This window comes from Bos indicus, chromosome 11, assembly GCF_029378745.1.
Source record: "Bos indicus isolate NIAB-ARS_2022 breed Sahiwal x Tharparkar chromosome 11, NIAB-ARS_B.indTharparkar_mat_pri_1.0, whole genome shotgun sequence".
NCBI lineage: Eukaryota > Metazoa > Chordata > Mammalia > Artiodactyla > Bovidae > Bos > Bos indicus.
This window is the reverse complement of record NC_091770.1, coordinates 32,733,481-32,759,799: the sequence shown is the minus strand read 5'-3', so window position 1 is coordinate 32,759,799 and position 26,319 is coordinate 32,733,481. Positions and strand designations below refer to the sequence as shown.

General features: G+C 38.3%; 1 protein-coding gene across 19 annotated transcripts in view; it reads left to right on the top strand.

Moving 5' to 3' along the window:
- NRXN1 (neurexin 1) overlaps positions 1–26,319 on the top strand; it is a 1,219,761-nt gene that overhangs the window by 468,575 nt on the left and 724,867 nt on the right. For 11 of the 19 annotated variants that reach the window (XM_070798634.1, XM_070798636.1, XM_070798622.1 and 8 more), the window contains 2 exons: positions 1,833–1,877; positions 2,863–3,024. In XM_070798634.1, the coding sequence (XP_070654735.1) occupies positions 1,833–1,877; positions 2,863–3,024 (207 nt within the window). The remainder of the gene's footprint in view (positions 1–1,832; positions 1,878–2,862; positions 3,025–26,319) is intronic. The other 8 variants (XM_070798640.1, XM_070798637.1, XM_070798635.1 and 5 more) reach the window with 2 other exon arrangements.

Below are 26,319 nucleotides of genomic sequence, written 5' to 3'. Positions count from 1 at the left end.
GTGACGTGTGTGATTCTGTTGTGTTTTTGGTTTTTTGTTTATTTGATTTTAAATTATAGTTTTCATGGTGATCATTTGAAAGCATGTACATTGGGATCATTAAATCACAGTTCCTTTTTTGTAGTTAAAAAAAAAGAAAAATCAAACAACAATGTGTTTGTGATTCAGGATTGTGTCGATCCCTACTTCCTCCCCAGCCCAATCTCTGAAATGAGGACAGAAAAAGCCCCTGAAGGGGGAAAATGAATTTGGGGATTTCCACATCTCCTCAAGAATCTATTTATGAAGATATTTTTATTTTTTAGCACAGACACTTATGTTAAGCCCCAGATGTCTCTGCAGAGACCAGTTCATCTTCTAATTGCCCATTTCTATTTGATTATATTTTTAAAAAATTCTTCCAAGTGTCTACATTTTAGAAAAATACCATTTTTTCAGTCTATCTATGGGCCCCCATATACTGTATGCTTTTAACTGAGACATATTATTACAGTATATACATATATATATTCAGATGAAAGTGAATAGATTGTCCTTATATATTGAACATGATGAGTTTTGGTTACTACTTGAAATTTTATGATATTACAATGTACCATTTTGTAAAGTGTTGACAGTGACTAATTTTTCTGCAGTACATGCTGATCTCAAACTAATATCCTTAACATATTTGTTGTTTCTCTGAACAGTTGCAGAATGACCGGATTGTCTCTGGTTTTCCTTTACTAAAACAGCCTTCTCTTTCTGAGCTGTTAACTGACTAACCTTTTCTTTCCCGCTTCTAAAAGGCTTAAACTGTCCAAGCTAGAGAAGCAACCAGGAATTTTAGGAGTGCAGGGTTAGTCTAGCTGAGGCAGAGGAGTGAAAGTAAAGGATTCCTGAGACCCTCCAAGACCTTTCAGAGGCCTTAGTGTCACGGGAGGGGCCCTGCATGTTTCCCCCCTGCCCTGGGGGAGAGTTTCCCACCATCAGGGTAGCTGTAGACCACAGACTTCTTACCCGTGTGTCTCTTTAGTTCTCCCTTTTTATTTTTCTCTCAGATTCTCACCAAGAGGCCGAAGGCTCATTTGAGAGAAGCACAGAAGGAAGGGTGGGGCTTGAGGAGCCCACTTTCTAGATTTGCCTTTGCTCAGGTTACAAACCAAACTGCGAATTGGTAGCTCCAAGGAAACTGCAGTTATACAGCCGGGGTGCATGTGTGGCAGGACAGATTAAAAACAAATCCATTCTACTCATTCTATGTGTCAGGATCTTTGCTTTGTTTCATTGCAGTAAACTGTGATCCTAAAGTCCATCAATATGACCGAAGGAAGTTTTGGAGTTGAGGAGGAGTCCCTGTATGATGCTGTAAAATTGAGTAGTAGGGCAATGCCAACCAATTCCTATGACTTTGCAGGGGCTGGGTGGGCCAGGGTGGGGGAGGGGCCGTTTCTGGGCAGAAGGTGGCAGTGGTCAGCTGATGAGCTTTAGGCCTTTGAGTCCCTTTTAGTCTTTTTAAATGTCTGTCCGACATACTCAGGGAGACAAAGGAACATTGCCATATGTCTGTTTCTGTCTCATAGCAAGTTACGAACAATACTGGCAGGAAAAATATTACCTCTGTGGGAGGCCTATTTGTTAGTCTGCTTTTTTCTTGTAAAATTTTTTTGCCCTTTTTCTATGTTACTAACATGCTTAATAACTAACATGTCATTCATGGAATGTTTCATTCTACTAACCGTTACCTGAATCAAAAAATGTACTAACATGGTAGAGACCATCATATTTTTTAAGTAACGATCGTTATTTTGTTCACAGTTTTTAATTTCCTTTCTCCCCCCTTCTCCACAAAGCACTCAGGCATTGGACACGCTATGGTAAACAAACTACATTGTTCGGTAGATATCATTCTAATTGTTTCTTATTTTGGGTTTGCCGTGTGTTTTCTTTCTTTCTTTTAACTGTAGACATCATTAACAAAAGAGGAACTGCGGTTGGTACTCTTCTGCTTACTTTGACCTCCTTCTTTTCATCTGTTGTTGACCTTCTTATTTTTTACCTGTTCCTGTCAACTTCTGTTTTCCAACTCACCTGTAGGGGCATCGTTAACGTTTCGAACGTTTTGCATCCAGCTGTGGTTTAACACGGGATAAGACAAAATGGTGGCTGGCCCGAGTGACCGCAAGCTCAGCCAGCCTCAGACCATTCATGACGCATGGCATGCACCCTTGATCTGGGAATGCTGGAGATGCCACACCCACTCATCTTTCCCTCCTCATCGAGCAGTTGTGTGTTTTCCTTTGGTTCTCCCGGTTTCCTTTCCTTTCTGAACTGTCCTGTCCCTCCTGCATGTGCACCTCAGCGTGTGCCGCTTTCACTGGTTGTTTTGCGCCCCCCTCCCCTTTGGCATGGACGCAGGCACTTGCATGCTGGACAACTGCTGCGCAATAACGGTGACATTGCTGGAAAGAGCTTGCGCCTTTTCTGTTAACAAGGTGCACGTGTGATTAGTTAATAACAGACGACTAAACTTTACTAATATGTACACCAGCAAAACTAACCTAGGAAGCATTTTACTAACACCATTTTTGTGTCTGCTAAATAACTTTTGAGTTGCCATAGGGATGATGCTGACACTAGTTCAATAACCAGTTAACTCTCTAACTAGTTTAGACCTCTTAGGGCTAGTTGAATAGAATCCAAGAATAAACCTCAAACAGACATGAAAATGGGTTCCGCCATAGGTCTAAAAATAAAAACCAAAAAAAAAAAAAGCAAAAAGCAAAATGAAAAAACAAAACAAAACACAACACAGGCATATCCCAGGATTACAGTATCTAGGTCTGAGTATAGCGTGTCCTTTCCCTGTGCTTTGTTATCTAGGTGACAATATCAGTGGATGGGATTCTTACCACAACGGGCTACACGCAAGAAGATTATACCATGCTGGGGTCTGATGACTTTTTCTATGTTGGAGGCAGTCCCAGCACAGCAGACCTTCCAGGGTCACCAGTCAGTAACAACTTTATGGGTTGTCTCAAAGAGGTAAATATCACTGTCACCAGAATCATTTCTAATTCATGATTTCATCATTTCAGATCCAGACTCAAAGCACTTTTGCTGAAGACCTGATGTTTGTGGTGTCAAAGGGCACAACCTTGAATTGCATATTCCACTGTGGTTTTTATAGGTTTGGAGGGATGAGGGAAGCTCATAGAACATTATCAAGGAATTAAGTTCCTCATCTTTATAGTCTATAAGTAATCCACAGTTAAGATTTGCATAGGCAGTCATATTCTCTATAAAAGGAAGTCAGACATAAAGAAATATTGGATTTAGAGTTAAGCCAAACACCTTGCTCATCTCTACAAATGCCTTAGGTGTTATATATTCAGTGGTGACTTATTTGAGCATTACAGGAAAAAAGAAAAAAAAAATGGCTAAAAGAGACCAAATTCAACAAGCACAAAATAAATCGGAATGATAAAATAAACTTTGTTCCTATATTTTTACCATGTTCTGAAGGAAGTAAAGATGTTTCATTTGTGAGTTAACTTGATGTTTGCCTGAGTGAAGCTTTCAGGCTAAAAGATATCAAGAATTTCATCCCTCATTCTCAGCTGTCATTGTTGATTGTAACTTTTGATAGGATTAGAACTTGTTGGGGTATGAGAAGAAAAAAATTAGGAATGTCCTTGGGTTTTGACTTGTATGAATATTTTTCCATAAAAGCTTCCTGTTTTCATTCAGGTACAACCCAATTTCTTTTGGCTGCTAGAACCAGAAGTTCCTTTTGCATTACATGGCTGTAGTTTAATGGTACAGACCTATAAAATATAAAATTTAATAACTTTGAATTTATTATTGATTAGCCATAGATGTTGCTGGTAAGCAGTGATGTGCTTTCATTTATTTTAAAGAAAATATTCTAATCAAACTCATTTCAGGTAAGCATCAGTGAAAAACTATCAGTGCTTAAATTATCCTGACCTGTTTTCCATTTATATAAATATACTGGGTATTGCATTGCCTAATATGTGAATGTGTATATAAGAAGTATTTGTGCTTTGTGGTGGTAGGGATCGATTGTCTCTCAGAAAAGACCTTTTAATTTTTACAAATATGTAACATGACCTAAGACTGCACTAAGCTCTGTGAGCATAATAAAATCTTAATAGTTATTACTATTGTTATAATAATAGGCATTTTCTGAGCTCTTATTTTGCACCTGATGCAATCCTAAGAGCTTTATAAGGATCTCCACAATATAAGTAGTAATTATCTGCATTTTGGGGGCAAGAAACCTAAGGTTTGGCACAGGTAAGTTTCTTGAGCAAAGGTCTCATGGCTAACAAATTTTAAAGCGTAAATCATGACAGTCTGATTTCAGAGTTTTGTGTACCCTTAGCCACCATAATACACAGTGTCCTAACAGAAATATTTGTTAGAAGATTGTGTAAACCCTCAAGTTTGTTACAAAAAGAAACAATTTTCAGAAATGTAATATAGACTGTGAGGAATGAGATATTCAATTGTGTGGTACCCTTATACCCATTTGAATATGAATGAGAGTGAATGAATGGGGATCTAGTAGACAAGGAAGACCCAGAGAAGGTCAGGATGTGAGCATCTTGAGGGATAATTATGATTTGTTGATGCTGGAGATGGAGAACGCACTTCAGGCTAGGGAGAAGCATGGTGAAAACATACTTAGATTTCACAATATGATGCCTGGATCTTTCTTTTGGAGATGGGAGTTGGGGTGGGGGCAGAATATAACCCTAACCATCTACATCATTTTTACTGTGATCTCTCCAACCTATCATCAGCCTCTGTGGTAAGTTAGTCTTGCTAATGACTGGGAAAAAGAAAGGAAACTGAAATCTAACTAAAGAGCCCTTCCGGGTATCCTGTAAAAACATGAGAATTTCTGCAGTGATCACCCAAATTCAACTGTGCCTCATCATCTTCTGACATTTCAGTTTGGGCCAGGCAACTTCCTGTGTGTATGAGTCTTCAATGGATTGCCTTAATCTAAAATTAGTTTCAAATTGAACTATATCTCACGTTAATATCTTTGTGTTAATGAGTAGTTGATACACTTTACAACTCATCCTGTTTCTTAATTATAGTCGATCTACAATTTTATATTAGTTTCAAGTACAACATAGTGATCAGTATTTTTTTGCAGATTATACTCCATTATTGTTATTTTAGTCACTGAATCAACTCTTCTGTGACCCCATGGACTGTAGCCCACCAGGCTTCTCTATCCATGGGATTTCCCAGGCAAGAATACTGGAGTGGGTTGCCATTTTTTTTTTTCTCCAGGGGATCTTCCCAACCCAGGGATTGAACCTGAGCCTCCTGCATGTCTTCTGCTTGGCAAGTGGATTCCTTACCACTGGGCAACCTAGGAGGCCCCATTCTCCATTATTGGTTATTACAAAATAATGGCTATAATGCCCTGTGCTATATCCTTGTTGCTTATGAATTTTGCACTTATCTTTTTAATTAGTCTTTAACCACAAAAACCGAGTCAAGTGGTTTTCTGTGCGACTTCATCTACTGAGTCCAAACAATGAGGATTCACTCATGTTACTGTTTCTGTAGGTCTAGGATAGATATCAGCCTTACTGATAGGGTACTTCCTACATCTCTTCCTCTACAGACCAAGATATGTGTTTGGAGCAAGTCCTGCCAGTGTTTTATTAATGTGTAATCACTTATACTTTATTTCCTCCTGACACACTAGTATGGAAGGATATGGGCCTGATCAGCTCATAGCACACTTTGCTTGGTCAGATTTTAGATGGTTCCTAGTCTCCATCCAAGTCTAAGTATCTGTTTAGAATGCTCTGTTCTTCCTACTACTGAGATGAAATTGTGACAGAGTATCATAGGCTTTGAGCTGCATCACCTTATCTCAGATAGGTGAGCTTTGTAGAGTTGCTGATAAGAGAGAAACACCCACATTCTTTCTCACCCCATCTCTTTTAAGCCCATATGAGCCTTCCTTAACTCTGTCATGGGCTTTCTGCCCTGTAGAATGTTATGTAAAACCTTAATTATGATTTTTGTATGGCTCATAACATTTTTATTTTCAGTCTAGTATGTGATCCCCCTTAGGATAACCAGTTCTGGAGGAGACACTAATAATACCATGTCTGCAATCATAGAAGAAATTTTGGAGTGTTGAAACAGGAAGTCACTTTCCAAGTCCAGCCTCCTTATCTTGAAATGGGGAAATAGACCTAGAGGTTATTGACCTCAAAATAATGAAGGGGTAACAGGATTAGAATACAGAATATTGTCAGATAAAACATACTACTTGTATCACTGGTTCTGTTTTGTTATGAATAGTGGCACTCAAGATCTCAAGATACAAAACTAGAGATGGCCTACCACTCTCACTAATTCACATCTCTATTCCTGGAAAATTAAAGTAAAAAAAAAAATTACTTTGCAACAACCCATAATCTAGTGTTTATTAGAAGTAGCTAGAAGTTAGGGCTTTACCTATATGGCATTCGATAATGCTTTTTTGAAATGAGACTCAGTTTGCATGGAGAGCAGCCAACTTCATTAAGAAATTTGTTTTTTAGTGATTAACAAATTTTAAAATAAATTATTTCAACATAATTTGGCAAAATATAACCTGAACTACATATATTGCTTTGTTCAAACCAAGAAGGAGCTTTGAATAGCCAAGAATTTATAAGAGGATCAAAGTAGTTTTAAAAAAATATTTGTATTTTCATCATAAATCGAAAAGACTTGGGAGAAACGTTTGAGGTCACTGAAAACTACTTTCAAGAATATAAATTTGAGGAGTTAGAATAAGAATTATAAATAATAAATTACCCATATACCAGCCCACATCTATGAAATTCCTGGAGGGTGATAGATCTGTGAAAATACACTTTAAAAAAAAATCTGATTTTTATCAAAGCAATACTAATCATGCTTAGGCTGAAGCATTGTTTATATTCTTTGCATTCTTTATGCTATTGACTAAAACCTGAAATATATGTTGCTTAAAAAGATCATTTAAAATTAAATTTAGTTTTTCCAGCAGCCAGTTTTTGAGTGATTACTCTAACAGTAGAGAGATTCAGAAGATGCTGTGGAAAGTTAAATCATGGTGTCTAGGTGAGACGGAGTCTATTTGAGGACATCTATAGTCCTGCCCATTCACCTTAGACTCCTAAGAAAGCTGTGTGTGTGTGTGTGTGTGTGTGTGTGTGTGTGTAAAAGTCTCACCGTTGATTCCTAAGGTGCTCATTAGAGGTTTTTGTTCATTTGTGTTTTAATATTCCAAGATGGTGGAAAATGCACTAACATGTGCTTCTACTGCAGCGTTTTCACCATGAGGGCTTCTGCAATAAATAACTTACAAGGAAGGCTCATGCTGCCCCTTATTAATCTTGCCTCAGAATCTCCTTCTGCTATTATGCATTTCTTAGTCCCTTTGTGCCTTCATAATGCTTTGAAACACCTATTTCCCTCCTGCAGAGTGAAAATGACTCAACATAGTTTGTTAGTAGGGAAATGAAGTCAACGAGGAGAGAAAGGATTGTGTTCAGTAAAATGACTTGGAATGCTTTATTTGAAGTTTGTTTTTAGCTATGTGTCCTTGCTGAAGGTCTTAATATACATTGTGTGAGTGGAGACATTGCCTGAGTAAGAAAATGTAGAATGCTACCACTGACAGTTGCTTGGGATAAGCCTAAGAAAGATTCTAAAAAAATAAATAAATAATTGAAATGCTAGGGGGAATCAAATCCCTACTGAAAATTTCATCAACCTAATTAGATCAGTGCAGCCTTTAATTACACTGAGAAACTTTTCACAGTAAAAATTTAGAAGAGGCTGTGAGGTGGATGAAGTTCAGAAAATATCCTCTTATGCAAGCATTTTCATCCACTGTGAAAAAAACAGTTAATACCGCGTGTGATCAGCATGGTCCCCTCTGCCATTTGCAGTGGCATTGCTGTGGGTCATACAATGTACCAGTATCATTACTGGGAAAAAGGTGCAATGGTTCCTTCACGCAAATACCTCTTAACTCCTATCCTTCTGGGAGGGCAACAGGACTTTAGAAGATTGTGAAGGCTTCTCAGTTTATCTTCTATGATACAACCACCTCATCAAATGTGGGTTCTGTGGTATCCTGTTCTTATTTCCTCGTGACTCAGAGAGTAGAGTGCGTATCATTTACATGTAAGAACAAAAATCCATGGCATACTTATTTTCATTTTAAGTAATCTTTCCAAGTTTGAAGTAGAAGTCTGACCTGTTGGAGAAATTTGACATCAGTGAAGACTTTGGAGGGTAAAGAGATCTTCGTTGATCATCATGCAACTTGGGTAAAGGGAGGATTCTTATGTGAGAGGACTTCCTCATAGCAGATCCAAAGTCATGATTAAACATAGTTCTCCCAGGTTTCAATTTCCTCCAGACTCTTCCTTCTTGGGGTCCCTGATCCCTGAGATAGTTTCTGCCTTTCCTCTCCCATTACACTGTCACAGTCTATATATCGGTGGGTATTTTTACAGTGTAGTTATGTTAACCTTTCTGCATGCCTCATTCATTCTTTTCAAGAGAACTGTCTTTGCATTTCCATCTCACTTCTTCCTAGCCATTTTCCATACATATCCATGTATTTTTACTCACGGTATAATTATATAACTAAGGATACTAAATTCTACTTTAATTATGTTTTTCAGAATGTCCTCAGTGTAACTATTTTGGGAGATATTTTACTAATGCCATCCAAATAAGAGACTGTATGAAAATACAAAGGAATTCCTGTAACAGAAGTCACCCTCTGTCTCGGTGCTGTATTCCTAGAGGCAGGGTTGTGGTTTAGTGACTTGTAAGAGAGCTTCGTTTAGCCTTCGCTGCAGAGGAGGCACATTGACTTACAGCATTGGGCTAAATTTCTAGTCTAGAAAGAAAATAAATTTTCTCCATCTGATTTAAAATACAGAGGATGGCAGTTTGCTTTTTAAACTTTAACAAGAAAGCAAGATGGAGTATGTGAGAATGTCAAAGAATTTGACAAATCCTTATGTACCATTAACCTGATTTATTATAAGCCCTGACTAATTTCTTTCAGATCGTGGAATTAATGAAATGTGTTTCAAGTCTTCTGCTGTAATAAATTGTCAGCACTAGAATGCAAACATAGGTCAATTACCCTTGCCTCCTTTCATGTTTAAGAGAGCAGACCAACAGCTTCTTTTAAGTCAGACAACCCCCTTTCCTATTTAAGGATGTCATTTCAAGAACTCCTGTGAGGTAATAGTAATAATAATAATATCCTCATTATACAAATGAGGACTCTGAGATCTTAGCAGAACACATGTCTCTGAGTGGTGAGGTTGAACCATGACCTTGATTTTCCATCCCTAAGTTGAGTACTTTTCCTAGTTAGAGCACATTGCCTGAATGTGCTCATCCAAACGACTCCAGTAATATAAACTCTGTGGTCCCTAGTTGTGGGTAGGGTTATACTAGGCATTATACACAGGGATATTAAAAGAGCTATTATAAAAGGGCAAGAGGGTTGGTATATTCCAGAACAGTAATAATAATAATAATAATAATAATATACTAAGTATTTTCTATTTTTCATGTAATATCTACAGCATCCACTGAGTTACCCCATTTTACTGAGGGCATCAGCAACATAGCAAACATAATAATTTATTCCTAAACAATAAAAGGATGAAACTCTGAAACAACTTGATATTCAGTACTTGAAACATAGTGGCCAGGGAGGAAAAAAAAATATATATGTAGACTTAGAGCATTTTATCTTTGGTGCTACTTTTATTATTAAATTGCCTAGAGCAGCGCACTGTCATTTTTCCCTTGTTTTATATGTTCAAAAGTAACTCTCCGAACATGATAAAAGTATAGTAATACCATTTGTATTTGACAAATGAGGACATGGAGACAAGCCAAGTTCTGTAACTGACCTAGGAAAAAACAGTTACTAAGTAGCAGGGCCAAGACCTAAACCTTAACTAATCTGACCACAGAATCCTCTCCTTTGCTACTCTATGTTGCTTTCTTTACACATAATGTAATTTCACTTATCTTTCCTCATTCTCAGTCTTTTCATTAAGGTATAATTAAATGGAATGAACTTTATAGCAATCTTGAGGCCAAAGAAAACACAGCCTAGCTTCCTAGGATGTTGCAGAAGGAGATGTCTAAGTGGGAGGAGAAAGAGCAGGAGATATTTATTTCTTGAATGCTCAGTTATAGGTGAGCTTCCTGGGGGACTTTTCCTCTCACAGTTTTAACTGGTATTAGGATGTCACCTCAGTAAAAGTCTTCTCTACTCTGTAAGTCTGCATATTCTTCTTCCTCTGTGGATGTAAATAAGGCAATAATGCTTGTCATCAATTTCTGAACTCTGTAGCCAACCATTTGAACAGGGATGCACAAAAAATACATTTGGAAGTACTTTCTAGATTTCTATAAAGTATTGGCTTCATAGATTGTCGAGAGTAAATTTGCTTCTGTGCCTTGTAGCCTTGGGGACAGGGAAATAAGCAATTGGGGCAGAAACCAGGCATTTTGCCATAGACAGTCCTCTTTGAGATTGGATTCAGGGGGTCCCATCTGCTCAGGTCCCTGAGGAAGTGGAACTCAGCTCTTTAGTCTCCAAGCATCTGGTGAGTCCTTGTCTGGAATTCAGTAACCTCCCTTCCAGGGGACCCACAGAATTTTTATTTTCCATCATTTTCAGCAGATGCCCCATAGCCTGGAACTATATCAGCAGTTGGCATAATGCATTGTAGTGCTTTCAGATATCAAGCTAGCAAAACATGGTTGGGTAGGAGGTTCGATGACATTTTAATTCAGAGGAATTGATGCATTTTATAGACTATGACATTTTTCTAGCCCAGCAGAAAGCAATAATGAATAATGTCTAAAACTAAACATTTCCTCTTAATTTCAGCACCTACTGCAGTACCCTGTTTAAATTGTTCTGTTCACTTATGCATGTGTGCATTCAGTGAATCAACATTAGCCAATACCTACTGTGTGCTAGGCTCTGTAGTAGATACCGGGAACATACCGATAAATAAGACAACATGCTTAGAAATCTGGAAGAAGAGCCTGACAAAGAAACAGAAAATTATATTACAGGTACCTTCGTTGAGGCAGTGGAAATTGCTCTAAAGTACAGTGAAAGCTGTTATTAATTCAGCCAGAGGTGATTGGTAATACTTTCAAAGAGAAGGTGACAAAGTAATCTGGGTTATCCTCTCTGTCTCTCTTTGCTCAACTCTATAATGGGCATGATATTGTATGAGATTAAAGCACAATGAATTAGCTCTGCTCTCAGAATTAGAAAAGAATAGAAAAGATAAAATGATATGAAGGATTAAAAAACACATTAGAAAAGAAAAGCTCCATAGAAATGCAAGCTTGTACTTTGCTAAGTATGAACCATATTTTAAAAATCTAATATCCATCCAAAACAAAGGGAATATTTTAGTCTTCATCTTAATTTTTATTATGAGATGATTTACTCTTCACTTAGTTCTTTGGATCAAGTGCTATGTTTGGAAGAAAATTATTCCTGTACATGGTAATTGGTCTTTTTTTTTTTTTTTTTTTCCAGGAGATTCATCACTATTGAAACACATTTAAAACTAATTACTTTAAAGTGAAAATAATTTTGTTATCATTTGAAGCATGTGATTTTTAAATAATAGGAAAATGAGATTTTTTTATCTTTGTTGAGTATTCTGCACACAGACAAATTGGTGATTCTGAGTTTTCAGTTTAGTTCTATATACATGATATGACTATCTACTAGGTATCTGGGTCTGTGTGAAGTGCCAGGATATGATAATTAGGTTGACATAGGTTATCCAATCAAAATCATGATGAATGAATTGTCCATCAAACATTTATATTTTTCTGAAACTAAGTTTCTAAATTTGAGTCAAATGGGATGATAGTAACCAGTTATAGATTGTTATTCCATTAAATTAGTTATGACAAATTACATTAGAATCAGACAGACCTGGGTTCAAGCCCTGGCTCCCTAGACTTGGTAGTTGTGTAACCTGAGAATAGTAATTTAATATTTCTGGCTTCCTTTTTCCTTTACTCTAAAGGATTAAGTGAATGTATGTAATTGAAGGACTCAGCATAGTACCCATTATACTGGACTATTTCAATAAATGATGAGTGTTAACTATGATTATATTGCAGATAGGAATGGACCAATACATATATATTTTGTGGACATGTGACCTATGTAGTCACACAGGGCCCCCACATACAGAAGGACCCTGCACTTGGTTTAATATCTTCCTCTTGCCATTTGAAATTCTTAGTAACTTTGAACAAGGGACCCTTCATTTTTATTTTTGCACTGGGCCCTGTAAAATATGAGAATTGTCTGGGTTTCAGACACGTATATGAGATTTTGCACATATTATCTCATTTTAAAAATTATTTCATTTAACTCTCCCAACAGCTCTGTGAGGAAATTGACTTCAATGCCACAAATTATTTATAACATCATCAAGGCCACAATACTCATCTGTAAAAGAATTCAGGAGAAACACTGTTTATTGACTCTAGCCAATGTGTTTTCCTCTTTTGTTCTCCTAAATTATAATAGCCAGCAGCAGCAGCAGAAATTAGTAAAGATGACTGAGAAACTCATCATTTTTTAGAAAAAAATTGGTATATTTTTCATAACTGGAGATAGTCCAATTTTATGGTTTAAATGCAGTTGTGTTTTTTACTTTTTAAGGATTTTATCATTATCATCAGATTTCACATTACAGTATTTTTCAAACACAATCACTGTATTCCTTGCCTACACTCACCATCTGTAGACAAAACAGTCTCATATGTAAGACTTCAGTGTTTGCTTGCAAGAGTAAATTGACCTTTTTGTTAACATTTTCTTCTCTAAGATTGCCATCCATCCTTCATGAACATTACCTTCAGCTATTGTTTAATAATTTTTTGATTTATCCTGGATTAATCAAAATATTTATATAAAATTACATAGAATTTATATAGAACAATTTCTAAACAATGGCATTGCAGCTAGGAAATAAACCCAGCAGCAATTCTTAGCCCATTTAAGGATTTACTCTTCAAGGTATGGCCTGTGAACAAGCAGCATCAATATCACCTAGGAGCTTGTTAGATGAAAAACCTCAGGCTCCTCCCCAGATCTATAAATCAAAATCTACATTTTAGTAAGATACCCGGGTGATTTCATATGCAAATTAAACTTTGAAAATCACTCGTCTGGAGCACCTCAGCCCCTTTATTTTATTGACATCATTGACTGTGTGCACCCACTAAGTCTCTTCAGTCATATCTGACTGTGCAATCCCATGAACTGTAGCCTGCCAGGTTCCTTTATCCATGGGATTCTCTAGGCAAGAATACCAGAGTGAGTTACCGTGCCAGGGGATCTTCCCGACCCAGGGATCGAATCCATGTCTGGCAGGGAGGTTCTTTACCATTAGCTCCCCCTGGGAACTCCCATCATTGACTGCATGATGCACAATTATGCTCTGATTGGCATTAAACATGGCTAGAATGAACCTCAATTGCAACTATGATCTGCATTTTAAACATATTAAATATAAAACAGTATACAATTAAGTAGCTTAGAAATGACCCTGAGGCTTACACCCAGAGCCTCAGCATCTCAGAATGACAAGACCCTAGGAAAACACTCCTACGCTCACTTCTCCTATACTTCCTGCTTGGGCTCAGCCTTTTGCAGGAGATGGACATCAGGATCTTTGTGTCAGATTACACCAAGGGCAGATAAACCACCAGGATCCCTTCAGGGCTAACCTCCCAACATTCTAAATTTAGTGGCAAATATAGCCTTGGGATCAGTTGTATTTACTATCCAAGCAATAAGCTTTTGCTTCTGAAATAGTTGGAACTACGCCCATGACCATTAAAGTAAAATACCTGTGTGTTTTAATAACAATTTTAAACTAGGTCTCCTAACCTTTATTTGATTTTGAGTACTGCTTTCATAGCAAAATTTGTTCCTTTCCAAAAGTGCTGAAAATCACTATGTGCAGGTCTACTTGGGTTAATTATTATTTTTGCATGGTAATATTTTTATGCTGAATTTTCCATGTACACTTTTCACATTTTTTTAGGCCATGGTTTATTCAGGGTTATTTTTACTTTACTACAATTTGCTAACTTAAACAGATTTCTATGTATTTATTTACATTGTAACAACTTTGTAACATAATGGATTATGCCCTAAAGGAAATAAACTCTTCCTTGGGTATAAATTAAACAGTTGGGGGATTTGAGGCATTAAGGAACCATTTAGGGAAATACTGCTTTTGCAATATGAATTTGAGTAAGAGCCCCCCTAGAGGAAGGTATGTTCAAACTACCACACCATTGCATTTATCTCACATGCTAGCAAAGTAATGCTCAAAATTCTCCAAGCTAAGCTTCAGCAGTACATGAACCGAGAACTTCCAGATGTTCAAGTTGGATTTAGAAAACCCAGAGGAACCAGAAATCAAATTGCCAACATCGGTTGGATCATAGAAAAAAAACAGAGAATTCCAGAAGAACATCTACTTCTTCATTGACTATGCCAAAGCCTTTGACTGTGTGGATCACAATAAACTGTGGGAAATTCTTCAAGAGATGGGATACCAGACCCCCTTACCTGCCTCCTAAGAAACCTATATGCAGTTCAAGAAGCAACATTTAGAACCAGATGTGGAATGGTGGACTGGTTCCAAATTGGAAAAATAGTACATCAAGGCAGTATATTGACACCCTGCTTATTTAACTTATATATATAGTGTACATCATGTGAAATGCTGGGCTGGATGAAGCACAAGCTGGAATCAAGATTGCCGGAAGAAATATCAATAACCTCAGATATGCAGATGACACCACCCTTATGGCAGAAAGCAAAGAGGAACTAAAGAGCCTCTTGATGAGGGTGATAGAGGAGAGTGAAAAAGCTGGCTTAAAAGTCAACATTCAAAAAATGAAGATCATGGCTTTTGGTCCCATCACTTAGTGGCAAATAGATGGGGAAACAATGGAAGCAGTGACAGACTTTATTTTCTTGGGCTCCAAAATAAATGGGCACAGTGACTGCAGCCATGAAATTAAAAGACACTTGCTCCTTGAAAGAAAAGCTATGACCAACCTAGACAACATATTAAAAAGCAGAAACATTACTTTGCTGACAAAGCTCTGTCTAGTCAAACCTATGATTTTTCCAGTAGTCATGTATGGAAGTGAGAGTTGGACCATGAAAAAGCTGAGTGCCAAAGAATTAGTGCTTTTGAGCTGTGGTGTTGGAGAACACTCTAAAGAGTCCCTTGGACTGCAAGGAGATCAACCAATCAGTCCTAAAGGAAATCAGTTCTGAATACTCATTGGAAGGACTGATGCTGAAGCAGAAGCTCCAAAACTTTGGCCACCTAATGTGAAGAACTGACTCATTGGAAAAGACCCTGATGAGGGGAAAGGCAGGAGGAGGGGGGATGACAGAGGATGAGATGGTTGGATGGCATCACCAACTCGATGGACATGAGTCTGAGTGAGCTTCAGGAGTTGGTGATAGACAGAGAAGCCTGGCATGATGCAGTCCATGGGGTCATGAAGAGTCGCACATGATTGAGCAACCCTACTGACCCTACTAAAGGAAAGTAAGGAGTATGACACCACTCTAAACTGAAGGACACTCAGCCCAAAATTTTCTTGGTGATTTAGTGAACAGAGATGGCTTTAAGTGACATTAATGGGAAAACCATTAATCCCAAGAAGAGTGTGAAGTGTGTGCTTATGCAATGCTTATAGAAAAAATAACTTTGAAGTGAGCTGGCTGCATACTCTGCGGTCAGAAAAGAAAGTATCACAGACCTCCTCAAAATTTCTTAAGGAGACCAGAATTTTATGGCACTTTAAATCCTCCCCTACTATCTTCCTCTAAACTCAGTGTGTAATTAGAGGCTATTTTTTCTTGAAAATGCATTAAAACTAAATCTCTCTGGCTTTATTAGATTATAATAACACTGAAAATACTTCCACTTAGTTTCATCCCCCATTCAAGGAAATGCAGCCTTTTTTCACTTCATAGAACTTTACTTGCACTTTTAATACAATTCCTTCTTTCTCTCTTGAAAATACACACAACACAGGGAGTATTAATAATTAAATTTGAAGTGGAATATCCAGAAGTGAAGTTTAAGTAATAGGAAATATTTTTACATCGTGCTTGTTTTGCTTTAAATATTGTAGTTATACGTATGATAATTGAGTAACAATCCTTTAAAATGTCTGTATTTATTCACCAAGCCCTCAGTGAGAACCAGCTGTGTCTCTAGCACTGAGTAGATGCTGGGTTTACAAATATGAATGATTTGCATCACCTTGTCTGGATTCTGAAGACACACAACCATAAAAATGAATTTCAGTGCTATAATTTGATAACAGCAACAAAATGTATCAAGTGACCTCCATGAAATGAGCCTGTGCAAGATGCCAAGTGAAGATAAAAAAAAAGAGAGAGAAAGAGAATAAGATGTGGTACAGTTGAAAGAAACACTTAAGTAGTTAGGTCACCTTATTCTGCTTTTCTGCCTCATCCTGAGCTCATCTCTATCGTAGTATTGCTACTATAATTGTATTGGTGTTCCATCATCTAGGGTTTCTCAAGAATGTTAAGCCCTAATGCTATGAGACATCCATTGTTATGTAATAGTGCTAGTTATGGATCATCATTGGGAGAATTGAGAAAACAGTTACTCAGCTAATTTTCTATGTTCTGTGGTTCAGATGACTTTTCTAGTTGAGAAAAGCTGCTGCTGCTGCTAAGTCGCTTCAGTCATGTCTGACTCTGTGCGACCCCATAGACGGCAGCCCACCAGGCTCCCCCGTCCCTGGGATTCTCCAGGCAAGAACACTGGAATGGGTTGCCATTAGGGGACGACTGTTCTGCTCGTTTGTTGGCAAGGATTATGACTTTCTTAGTGCTATAGCCTGTGGCATAGTTGGTGCTCTATAACCCTTTAGTTGATTCATTATAATTACACTCAAGTGAGATCATTTCTACAACAAAGGTTTCTACTGCATTCTATGGCAACATGATGTAGAGAGGGGCATCAAGAAATGTCAGAAAAACAGACTTTCCCAGGGAGATACTATTTGAACTTAGCTTTCAAAGAAAAAGAATATATCTGCAAGTGAGTAGGATGTGAGATACAAAGTTTGAGATAGAGAATTTGGAGAAATGGCATGGTTATAAAAGAATACACAAACATGTAGGGAATGTCTAGGGTCCATCAGTGTGACTCAGGAAAGGATACATGGAACACTGGTGCTGGATATAAATTAGAGGAAATAATGCTGAAAATGGATAAAATCATGACAGGATATGACTGCTCCAGTGGTTGCGACTTTTGTGTATTAAGAATCACCTGAAAATTTACTATGCTGCAGATCCTGGTCCCCACAACTTTTCATTCATTTAACAAACATTTAAGGTAATAAAGATGCACCTGATGCAAGGACTTTTTAAAAAAATTAATTTATTTTTATTGAAGGATAATTGCTTTATAGAATTTTGCTGTTTGGGGGAAAAACTGGACAACTGCATGTAAAAGAATATTAGAATACTTCCTAATACCATACACAAAGATAAACTCAAAATGGATTAAAGACCTAAATGTAAGACCAGAAACTATAAAACTCTTAGAGGAAAACATAGGCAGAACACTCAATGATATAAATCAAAGCTGATGCAAGGACTTTAACAAAGACTGCTATGTGCTATAGAGTGCTATGGATACTTCTTGAAAAGTCTGTGGTTGGGCCAGGATTTAATACAAAGGATGAAAAGACGCTAAGGCTCCAGTTGAAAACAAAGAGAAAACTGAAACAGATCGAGAGAGATGTTCAAGATCAGTCTTAAGCAAGAGAAGAACAGAGAGGAGCAAACAATCCAGAGGGCCCTTGAAGGTAGAATCAAGGTGACTTGATGAGTTTGGGAGACGAAAGTAAAAAAATACCAACACAAGACACATCTATATATTTCTATACAAACAAAGCTATCAAACCAGCTATTTTTCTTCAGATCAGGGCTCAAAGGAGTAGAGAACTAGAGCCATGGGAAGCATGAAGAAGTAAGAAAACCGGCTTTCCAGATGCACTTTTTGATCCTTTGGACAACACAGGTCTGAAAGCTGGCCAAGACATGGGAAGTGTAACCCAATGCAATTCACTTAACCTCTCTGAAAGTGAAAGTGAAGTCGCTCAGTCGTGTCCGACTCTTTGCGACCCCATGGACTGTAACCTGTCAGGCATCTCCATCCATGGGATTTTCCAGGCAAGAGTGCTGGAGTGGATTGCCATTCAGCCTCTCTGAGCACCAGGGTTTTCATCTGTTAAGAGAGGGGATTGCACTCGTCTCACACACTAGCAAATTAATACTCAAAATTCTCCAAGACAGGCTTCAACATTACGTGAACCATGAACTTCCAGATGTTCAAGCAGGATTTAGAAAACCCAGAGGAACCTGAAATCAAATTGCCAACATCTGTTGGATCACCAGAAAAGCAAGAGTTCCAGAAAAACATCTACTTCTCTATTGACTATGCCAAAGCCTTTGTGTGGATCACAACAAACTGTGGAACATCTTAAAGAGATGGGAATATCAGACTACCTGACCTGCCTCCTGAGAAATCTGTATGCAGGTCAGGAAGCAACAGTTAGAACTGGACATAGAACAACAGACTGGTTCCAAATTGGTAAAGGAGTACGTCAAGGCAGTATATTGTGACCCTGCTTATTTAACTTATATACGGAGTACATCATGCAAAATGCCAGACTGGATGAAGCACAAGCTGGAATCAAGATTGCTGGGAGAAATATCAATAATATCAATAATATCTCAGATACGCAGATGACACCACCCTATGGCTGAAAGTGAAGAACAACTAAAGAGCCTCTTGATGAAAGTGAAAGAGAGTGAAAAAGTTGGCTTAAAACTCAACATTCAGAAAACTAAGATCATGGCATCTGATCCCATCACTTCATGGCAAATAGAGGGGGAAACAATGGAAACGGTGAGAGATTTTATTTTGGGGGCTCCAAAATCACTACAAATGGTAACTGCAGCCATGAAATTAAAAGATGCTTGCTCCTTGAAAGAAAAGTTATGACCAACCTAGACAGTTTGTTAAAAATAAAAGACATTACTTTGCCAACAAAGGTCTGTCTAGTCTAATCATGTACAGATGTTAGAGTTGGACTATAAAGAAAGCTGAGCACCAGAGAATTCATGGTTTTGAACTGTTGTGTTGGAGAAGACTCTTGAGAGTCCCTTGGACTGCAAGGAGATCCAACCAGTCCATCCTAAAGGAAATTAGTCCTGGCTGTTCATTGGAAAGACTGATGCTGAAGCTGAAACTCCAATACTTTGGCCACCTGATGTAAAGAACTGACTCATTGAAAAAGACCCTGATGCTGGAAAAGATTGAAGGCAGGAGAAGGGGACGACAGAGGATGAGATGGTTGGATGGCATCACTGACTCAATGGACATGAGTTTGAGTAAATTCCAGGAGTTAGTGATGAACAGGGAGGCCTAGCATGCTGCAGTCCATAGGGTTGCAAAGAGTCAGCCAGGACTGAGCAACTGAACTGAACTGAACTGAAATGAGGGGATTAAACTTTGTATACTTTGAGGTCCCTTTACAATAAGGTTTAAGTTCTGAGGTAAAATCCTTCTTGTGGCCTTGGTAACAAACGCAGATAAGCATTTTTCTCACAAAGCTATCTGAAAGTCCTATTCTCAAAAGTCCTCTAGCCAAAAGGGTTCTAACAGATCACTCAGAGTGACCTTCATTATCTTCAAAAGATAAGAAAAGATAAGATTTTTCTTCCACTACCTGATCAAAACCAAACAGAACAAAACAGCAAACACAATACTCCTAAATCTAAGACAAAATGTGGATTGAAAAAGATTCCTATCTGCCTGCTTAGTTATTATTTGTTCTCTCTTCCCACCTTTCCCTTAAGGAAAGTTTGGCAAAGCCTCCAGAATCAGATGATCAAAAGCAGCACAAATTTAAGACTCTTTCTCTGCCCAAGCCCTTGAAGCCTTTCTGAGGCAGCCACCTGCTTTGATGCTGAGAAGCCAGCATTCTCATTAAGTTTTACGGTTTTCAATCAAACAGGCTTCATCACTGTAAACCCGTAGCTGGTCCCACAGTCCAGTCATAGGGCAAATGATCAAAACACTCTGTGTTTTAAAAAATTCAAAACACTGGATGTACTTCCACTGCTATATACCTCCTTGTGTTCTAGTAAAGGTAGGTCGATGGGCTCTGCATGCCATTGCCCTGTAGTTATTTTTAAATGACAGTTTGAGTCTAGGAGGGGGATGATGCTTGTGAACAGGTAAGAGATCTCTGCCAGAGAATTGCTTTTAAGAATGGTATTATTAGGGATCAGCTTCAAGGAAAGTTTTATCCTGGAATTTTTTAACGTGGAGCAGGCAGATACTAAAGAGAGGCAAACTATATTTCCTGTTCTTTGAAGGAATAATACTCATACCAATCCATCCCTCCTGGTCCTAGGGCTGAAATGCATTAAAGAAGAGAAATCAAAGAGGAGCTATCTCTGCAGTTGGTACTATGATCACACGTGCTAAGCAGTGAGTAAGTGTGGGAGGATGTGCAAGTGCCAGTAGAAGAGATGGACGAGTTCAGAAAATGCTCTCTTCTGCTTTGGGTTATTATGGTCTGCTTTCTTCTTTGCCAGAATCCATGCACCCTTTCATTCTATTAAGAATAGTAAGTGTACCTGAACCCCCAAATTCTTTTATTAGGAGGAAAGGAAATGAGGAAAGGAAAGGAAGAGAAAGAGACTGAGAGAGGGAAAGAAAACATTTTTGATTATCCTCTTAGTGGGAAAAATAATGTATACAAAATTCAAAAATAAGAGAAACTAGAAGAAGGTGAAAGATGATTGAAAGGAGAAAATTCTGAATGGTGACAAGATGTTTCAAGAAAAACATAATAAGAATATAAATATAGGTGTATCTATTGAGCTTAAAGGGGAAAAAAATTATCAGACATGATTTTATCTATCTTTCAGTGGAATTTTCCAGGATGCCAAACCTGGTCTGAGAAAGAAGTAGGGGGGGAGATACTTACTCCCACTCTCCCATAAATAAACCTGGAATTTGTTATTATTATTTTAGTTTTGATCCTGAGATCCCATATCCAGTGTAGTGCATATGTGGTAGTCTGTATTTTCTGGGCTACCTAGTTGACGGATTTCCCAAATCTGTATGAAGTACATTGGAATCCATTAAACTGCAGCCATTCAGATTCCCAGCCTTTTCCATCTGACTATACAGTTTTAAAGAAAAAGCAAAGATTGTATCATTTTATCCTATTCAAGGGCTTCCCTGGTGACTCATATAGTAAGGAATCTGCCTACAATGCAGGAGACCTGGGTTCAGTCCCCAGGTTGGGAAGATCCCCTGAAGGAGGGCATGGCAACCCACTCCAGTATTCTTAGCTGGAGATTCCCCATGGGCAAAGGAGCCTGGCGGGCTACAGTCCATGGGGTCGCAAAGAGTCGGACACAACTGAGCAACTAAGCACAGCAAAGCACAGCCTCCTATTCACAGTGAAGGGAGAATATAAGAGGCATGTTTTAGCCTCACTATTAACCATTGGTAGTAGAGCTCAGTAAAGAAATAGGTCTTATGATTCTTATCACAGACTCTTTCACATTATAGCTCTTTCCACAAGCTTCCATGTTATATTTGATTCCTTCCCTAACTTTGTGGAACCAGTGAGCATTGCAGATATCAAAGATGTCATAGTTCTGTTTGATAACACCTGGTTTGTGTCTGACTAACCAATGAGAAAGAGTTGCCTCAGAGCACAGAAGGAGCTAAGCCTTTCTTACATAACAGTACATTTTCATGGTATTTAAATACACTCTAATCTATAATGTGCATGGCAGACCTGGCAGACTCTTAACTAAATTGAAGTGGTTTTTAAATCCTCCAGGTCAAAACTATATAAACTTATGAAGGTCTACTTAAGACAAGTGTTAATGCACAATAAAATTATGATTTCTTTTTTAAATATGCGGCTTAATTTGAAATCTTAGGCTCTTCCCTCTACTCTTCCTATTTCTTAAGCACTTTCCAAGATGATCATTTTGGACCTTTTTGAACAACTGACTTTCTTAGAATTGCATTGCAGAAGTCAAGGGCATGATTTCCGAGAGTTAATCTCATAATCACTTGAGTTAACTCAAGCCTTTGACACAGTACTATGTCTAACCCCATTCATCAGAATTTCTGTTGTTCCAGTAGCATCCTAAAACCCATGTGTCTAGCATGTATTTCAAACCTAATTATTACACTATTTGAAGGACAGATCCAAGAGTTTAATTATCAAATGCCTAAGCATATTTGATCCTTGCAACACTCTGGTTTACCTATAATTTCTTTATTAGGTAGTTGTATTATTCTATGAACATCAAATGTTAACATCAGAAGAAAAGATAGCAGTGTATATCATAGTGGTTAGAAAAACAAACAAGCAAGAATGCTTAATTACACAAGTAAGGAAACTAAGGTATACTTCAATTAAGTGACTCTCCCTGTTGTTATCCTTGTTATTTGCAAAGATGTCTCTAATAAGTTGGGTATCCTTGATGTACCCAATAAAATCTTCAGTGTAATGAAACAATGCTGCTGCTTCTGCTAAGTCGCTTCAGTCGTGTCCGACTCTGTGTGACCCCATAGACGGCAGCTCACCGGGCTCCCCCATCCCTGGGATTCTCCAGGCAAGAACACTGGAGTGGGTTGCCATTTCCTTTTCCAATACATGAAAGTGAAAAGGGAAAGTGAAGTCACTCAGTCGTGTCTGACTCTTCGCGACCCCATGGACAGTAGCCCACCAGGCTCCTCCGTCCATGGGATTTTCCAGGCAAGAGTACTGGAGTGGGGTGCCATTTGTCTGTATAAGCAACCACATCACTCAATATTTTTTTCACCTAATTTTCATTTAGGTAAACTTAGAATCTGAAAAGGCATTTTCCCAATGTCAGTTTTTTAAATGTCACAGTCTTTCATGTCATTTTCCTCTGTTCTTATTCTTACCAGAAGTTTAATGATCACACGATTCTACAAGTGTCTTTCAAATTAATCTTGAGTTTCTAGTCTCTCATCATCTAGTAGAAAAAAGAGCTGTTGGAGAAAGGCCACAGTTCAGCTATTCCTCTAGAAACTTTACTTCTAAGTAGAGTTGTGAGCTTTTGCAGGGCCCATAAAACATGTCTTTCACCTTTATTACTATCCCTTGTCACAGAGAGCAAATCTTTGTATTTCCACTTAGAAATTTTATTTCCCCACTTATTTTTGGTCTCCAATCATAACCACACTTTTCAGTTATACCATATCTATCACTGCAAGGATGTGACTCTAATTAAGTAATATAATTCTAATTAAGCAATTATATTTTGTGTGTTCTTATCATTTTCATAAAACAAATTGTTCGCTTCAGGATCTTTTTTTTTTAAGCTTTTCAACAACCTGCTGTATTTGAGCAGTTCTTTCTTCTTGTTTTTGAGTCAGGTACCTCTCTTCTAATTATTATTTCTGTTCCTCATTTAATCAAAAACTCTGTCTAAGCAATTTACCATATTAATTTCTCATGTAAGCAGTCAATCTGCTTTCCTCCATTTGATTTTACATTCCCCAATTTCTGATATGCCTTCCTGCTCCCCTTCAATTAGGTTTATAGTTATTGAGATGACTAAAATCCACTCCACCAACTGACAAAACAATTATTCACCCTTTCCACCCTGTTTAAAATGCATTAAATTTCTATCCACAACTGGAATTATAATGCACTTTCTAGCTTCTTATAGAAAACATCAAACCGTTTCTGATGATTTCCTTTTCATCAAGTGCAACTGCTTCAACCCCAATTAGCAGAACAGATTTCTCAATCATATATTCCCTCTTCTGATGAAGAAATTATAACTTGGTTTCTAGGATGTTGACTCATACAACTTTCACTGGAGCATGTTTGCTCAGAAACACTTTTCTTTCTCATTTCTCCTTATCTTAAAATTCTTATTTTGTGCAGCATCCACTCCCTCATGTTTTTTGGAAAAGCATCACCAAGTATGTTTTCTTTATTAGACCATAATTTTTAAGTCAAGGGTGCATATATATATATATATATATATGTATATTTCACTTAGTATTGTGGGAGCATTCACAAGCTTTTCCCTGAAATAACTTACCATCAAACTGAGAAGTCAGATTTCCAAAAGTAAATATATTTATTTCTTCAGTATTTAATGATCACTTTCTAAAGGCTCATTTTATTTGGAGCCATTTGATTTATCATTTTTTATAAGGTCTGAATCCTGCCTCTTAGCTTATAATCTAAGAGTAAGATGGTTATTTTATGGGCGTTGGGGACTTGGCTTTGGTCTGACTGTGCAAGTAAGTCACATTCTGTCCCTCTGTTTTCTCATCACCTCATTCATAAAATAGAGATAAAAGTATTTATCTCATGTGATATCTGTGAGGTTTAAGTGAGATACTTCATGTACTTTTGGGAAAGTTAAGAGATTAAAGCTGATAAGCATGAATATGGCTGGCACTGAGATATTTTACAGGTACTATTTAATTTTCATAATATACAAGTAGAGTGATCATTATTCTCTGTGATATTTGTTTGTTTGTTTGTTTCCTAAGGAGATGGCTCAGGAAAGCTAAGTGATTTGCCTGAGACTTCACTTATTAATATATTGATCACAGTTTCAAACTCATTCACTCTGAATCTAAAACTCATTTAAGGGCACAGCAAGCAGGGGGAGTATTGGATAAAGGTGGAAAAAAAAGTTTTGTTTTAAACTCATTCATTTGTTTGTTCAACCAATTGACATGGAGATGGTATTGACACTTTGGAAATGGATATGCTCATTGGAAAGGTAATTAGAGGATACAGGAGGCGACTCATTCATTTTTTTACTCACAAAACATGTGCTGAACACTGAGCTGTGTTCCAGGTATGCTCTGGCTGCTGGGCAGCAAATGAGAAAAGCTATATTCTTCCTGAAAAATCCGCAGAGAGGTTCCTCCACTGTTGTGGAAAGCAGGGCGGGTACTAAAGAGAAAGATCAGGAGCCGCTCACGCAGAGTGGGTATTGTAGATGTGGGAACATACATGCCTGTTGGAGAGGGTAAGGATGGAGAGAGAAAGAGAATGGAACCTTGAGAAGTATCCATGTTAAGAAATAAGAACAGGGAGACAAGACAGGGAAGAGAAGTCAGAAGGAGAGGGATGTAACCCAGAATCTAGGGCAGGACCTAGTAACAGGTAAGGTCTCAGGAAGGGGCAGCTTTGGAGGGGACAGCTTCTGAGGGGGCCTTATGGCTGGGGCTGCTGCTGCTGCTAAGTCACTTCAGTCGTGTCCGACTCTGTGCGACCCCATAGACAGCAGCCCACCAGGCTCTGCCGTCCCTGGGATTCTCCAGCCAAGAACACTGGAGTGGGTTGCCATTTCCTTCTCCATTGCATGAAAGTGAAAAGTGAAAGTGAAGTTACTCAGTCGCGTCCGACTTGTAGCGACCCCATGGACTGCAGCCCACCCGGCTCCCCCATCCGTGGGATTTTCTAGGCAAGAGTACTGGAGTGGCTTGCCATTGCCTTCTCCATATGGCTGGGGAGGAAGAGGTAAATCATTTGGAAGTAGACTCTCTGGCTGCTGCAGCAGGCCAGAGACAAAGCCTGCTGACACGTCAGTCAAATGTTTAAGGGACTGCGACACAGCCAGAGGACTGTTCCTATCTGGGGCAGCTAGAACAAAGACCCAGATCAAGCCTTAGAGCAGAGCCAAGACCCTCTCCAAGGCAGGCCCCTCCATCTGGCTTCGCTCGTTAAGAACCAAGTCTTAGGGAATTTTCGATAGGCCCCTGTAAAGACCTGAGGAGCAATCCAACAGGACCTTTTCCCCAGACAGACTAGGAAAATCCCTCCTGCAGTGTTCTGTCCAGGGCAGGGCCTTTGGAGGCTTCCAAACCAGATCGGCAGAGAGCCCTTCCTCCCAGGGAGAACCAGCTAAGTTCACCATCTGTTCCATCAGATACAAATTTTTTCTCTTTGTAATTTTGACCTGGCCAAGCCAACTTCCAAGGTTGCAATGATATTGTTGTGAATCACATACACAACATTCCTGTCTGGGCACAGTGGAAGCGTGGAGGGAGTCAAGGATCTGGAGTT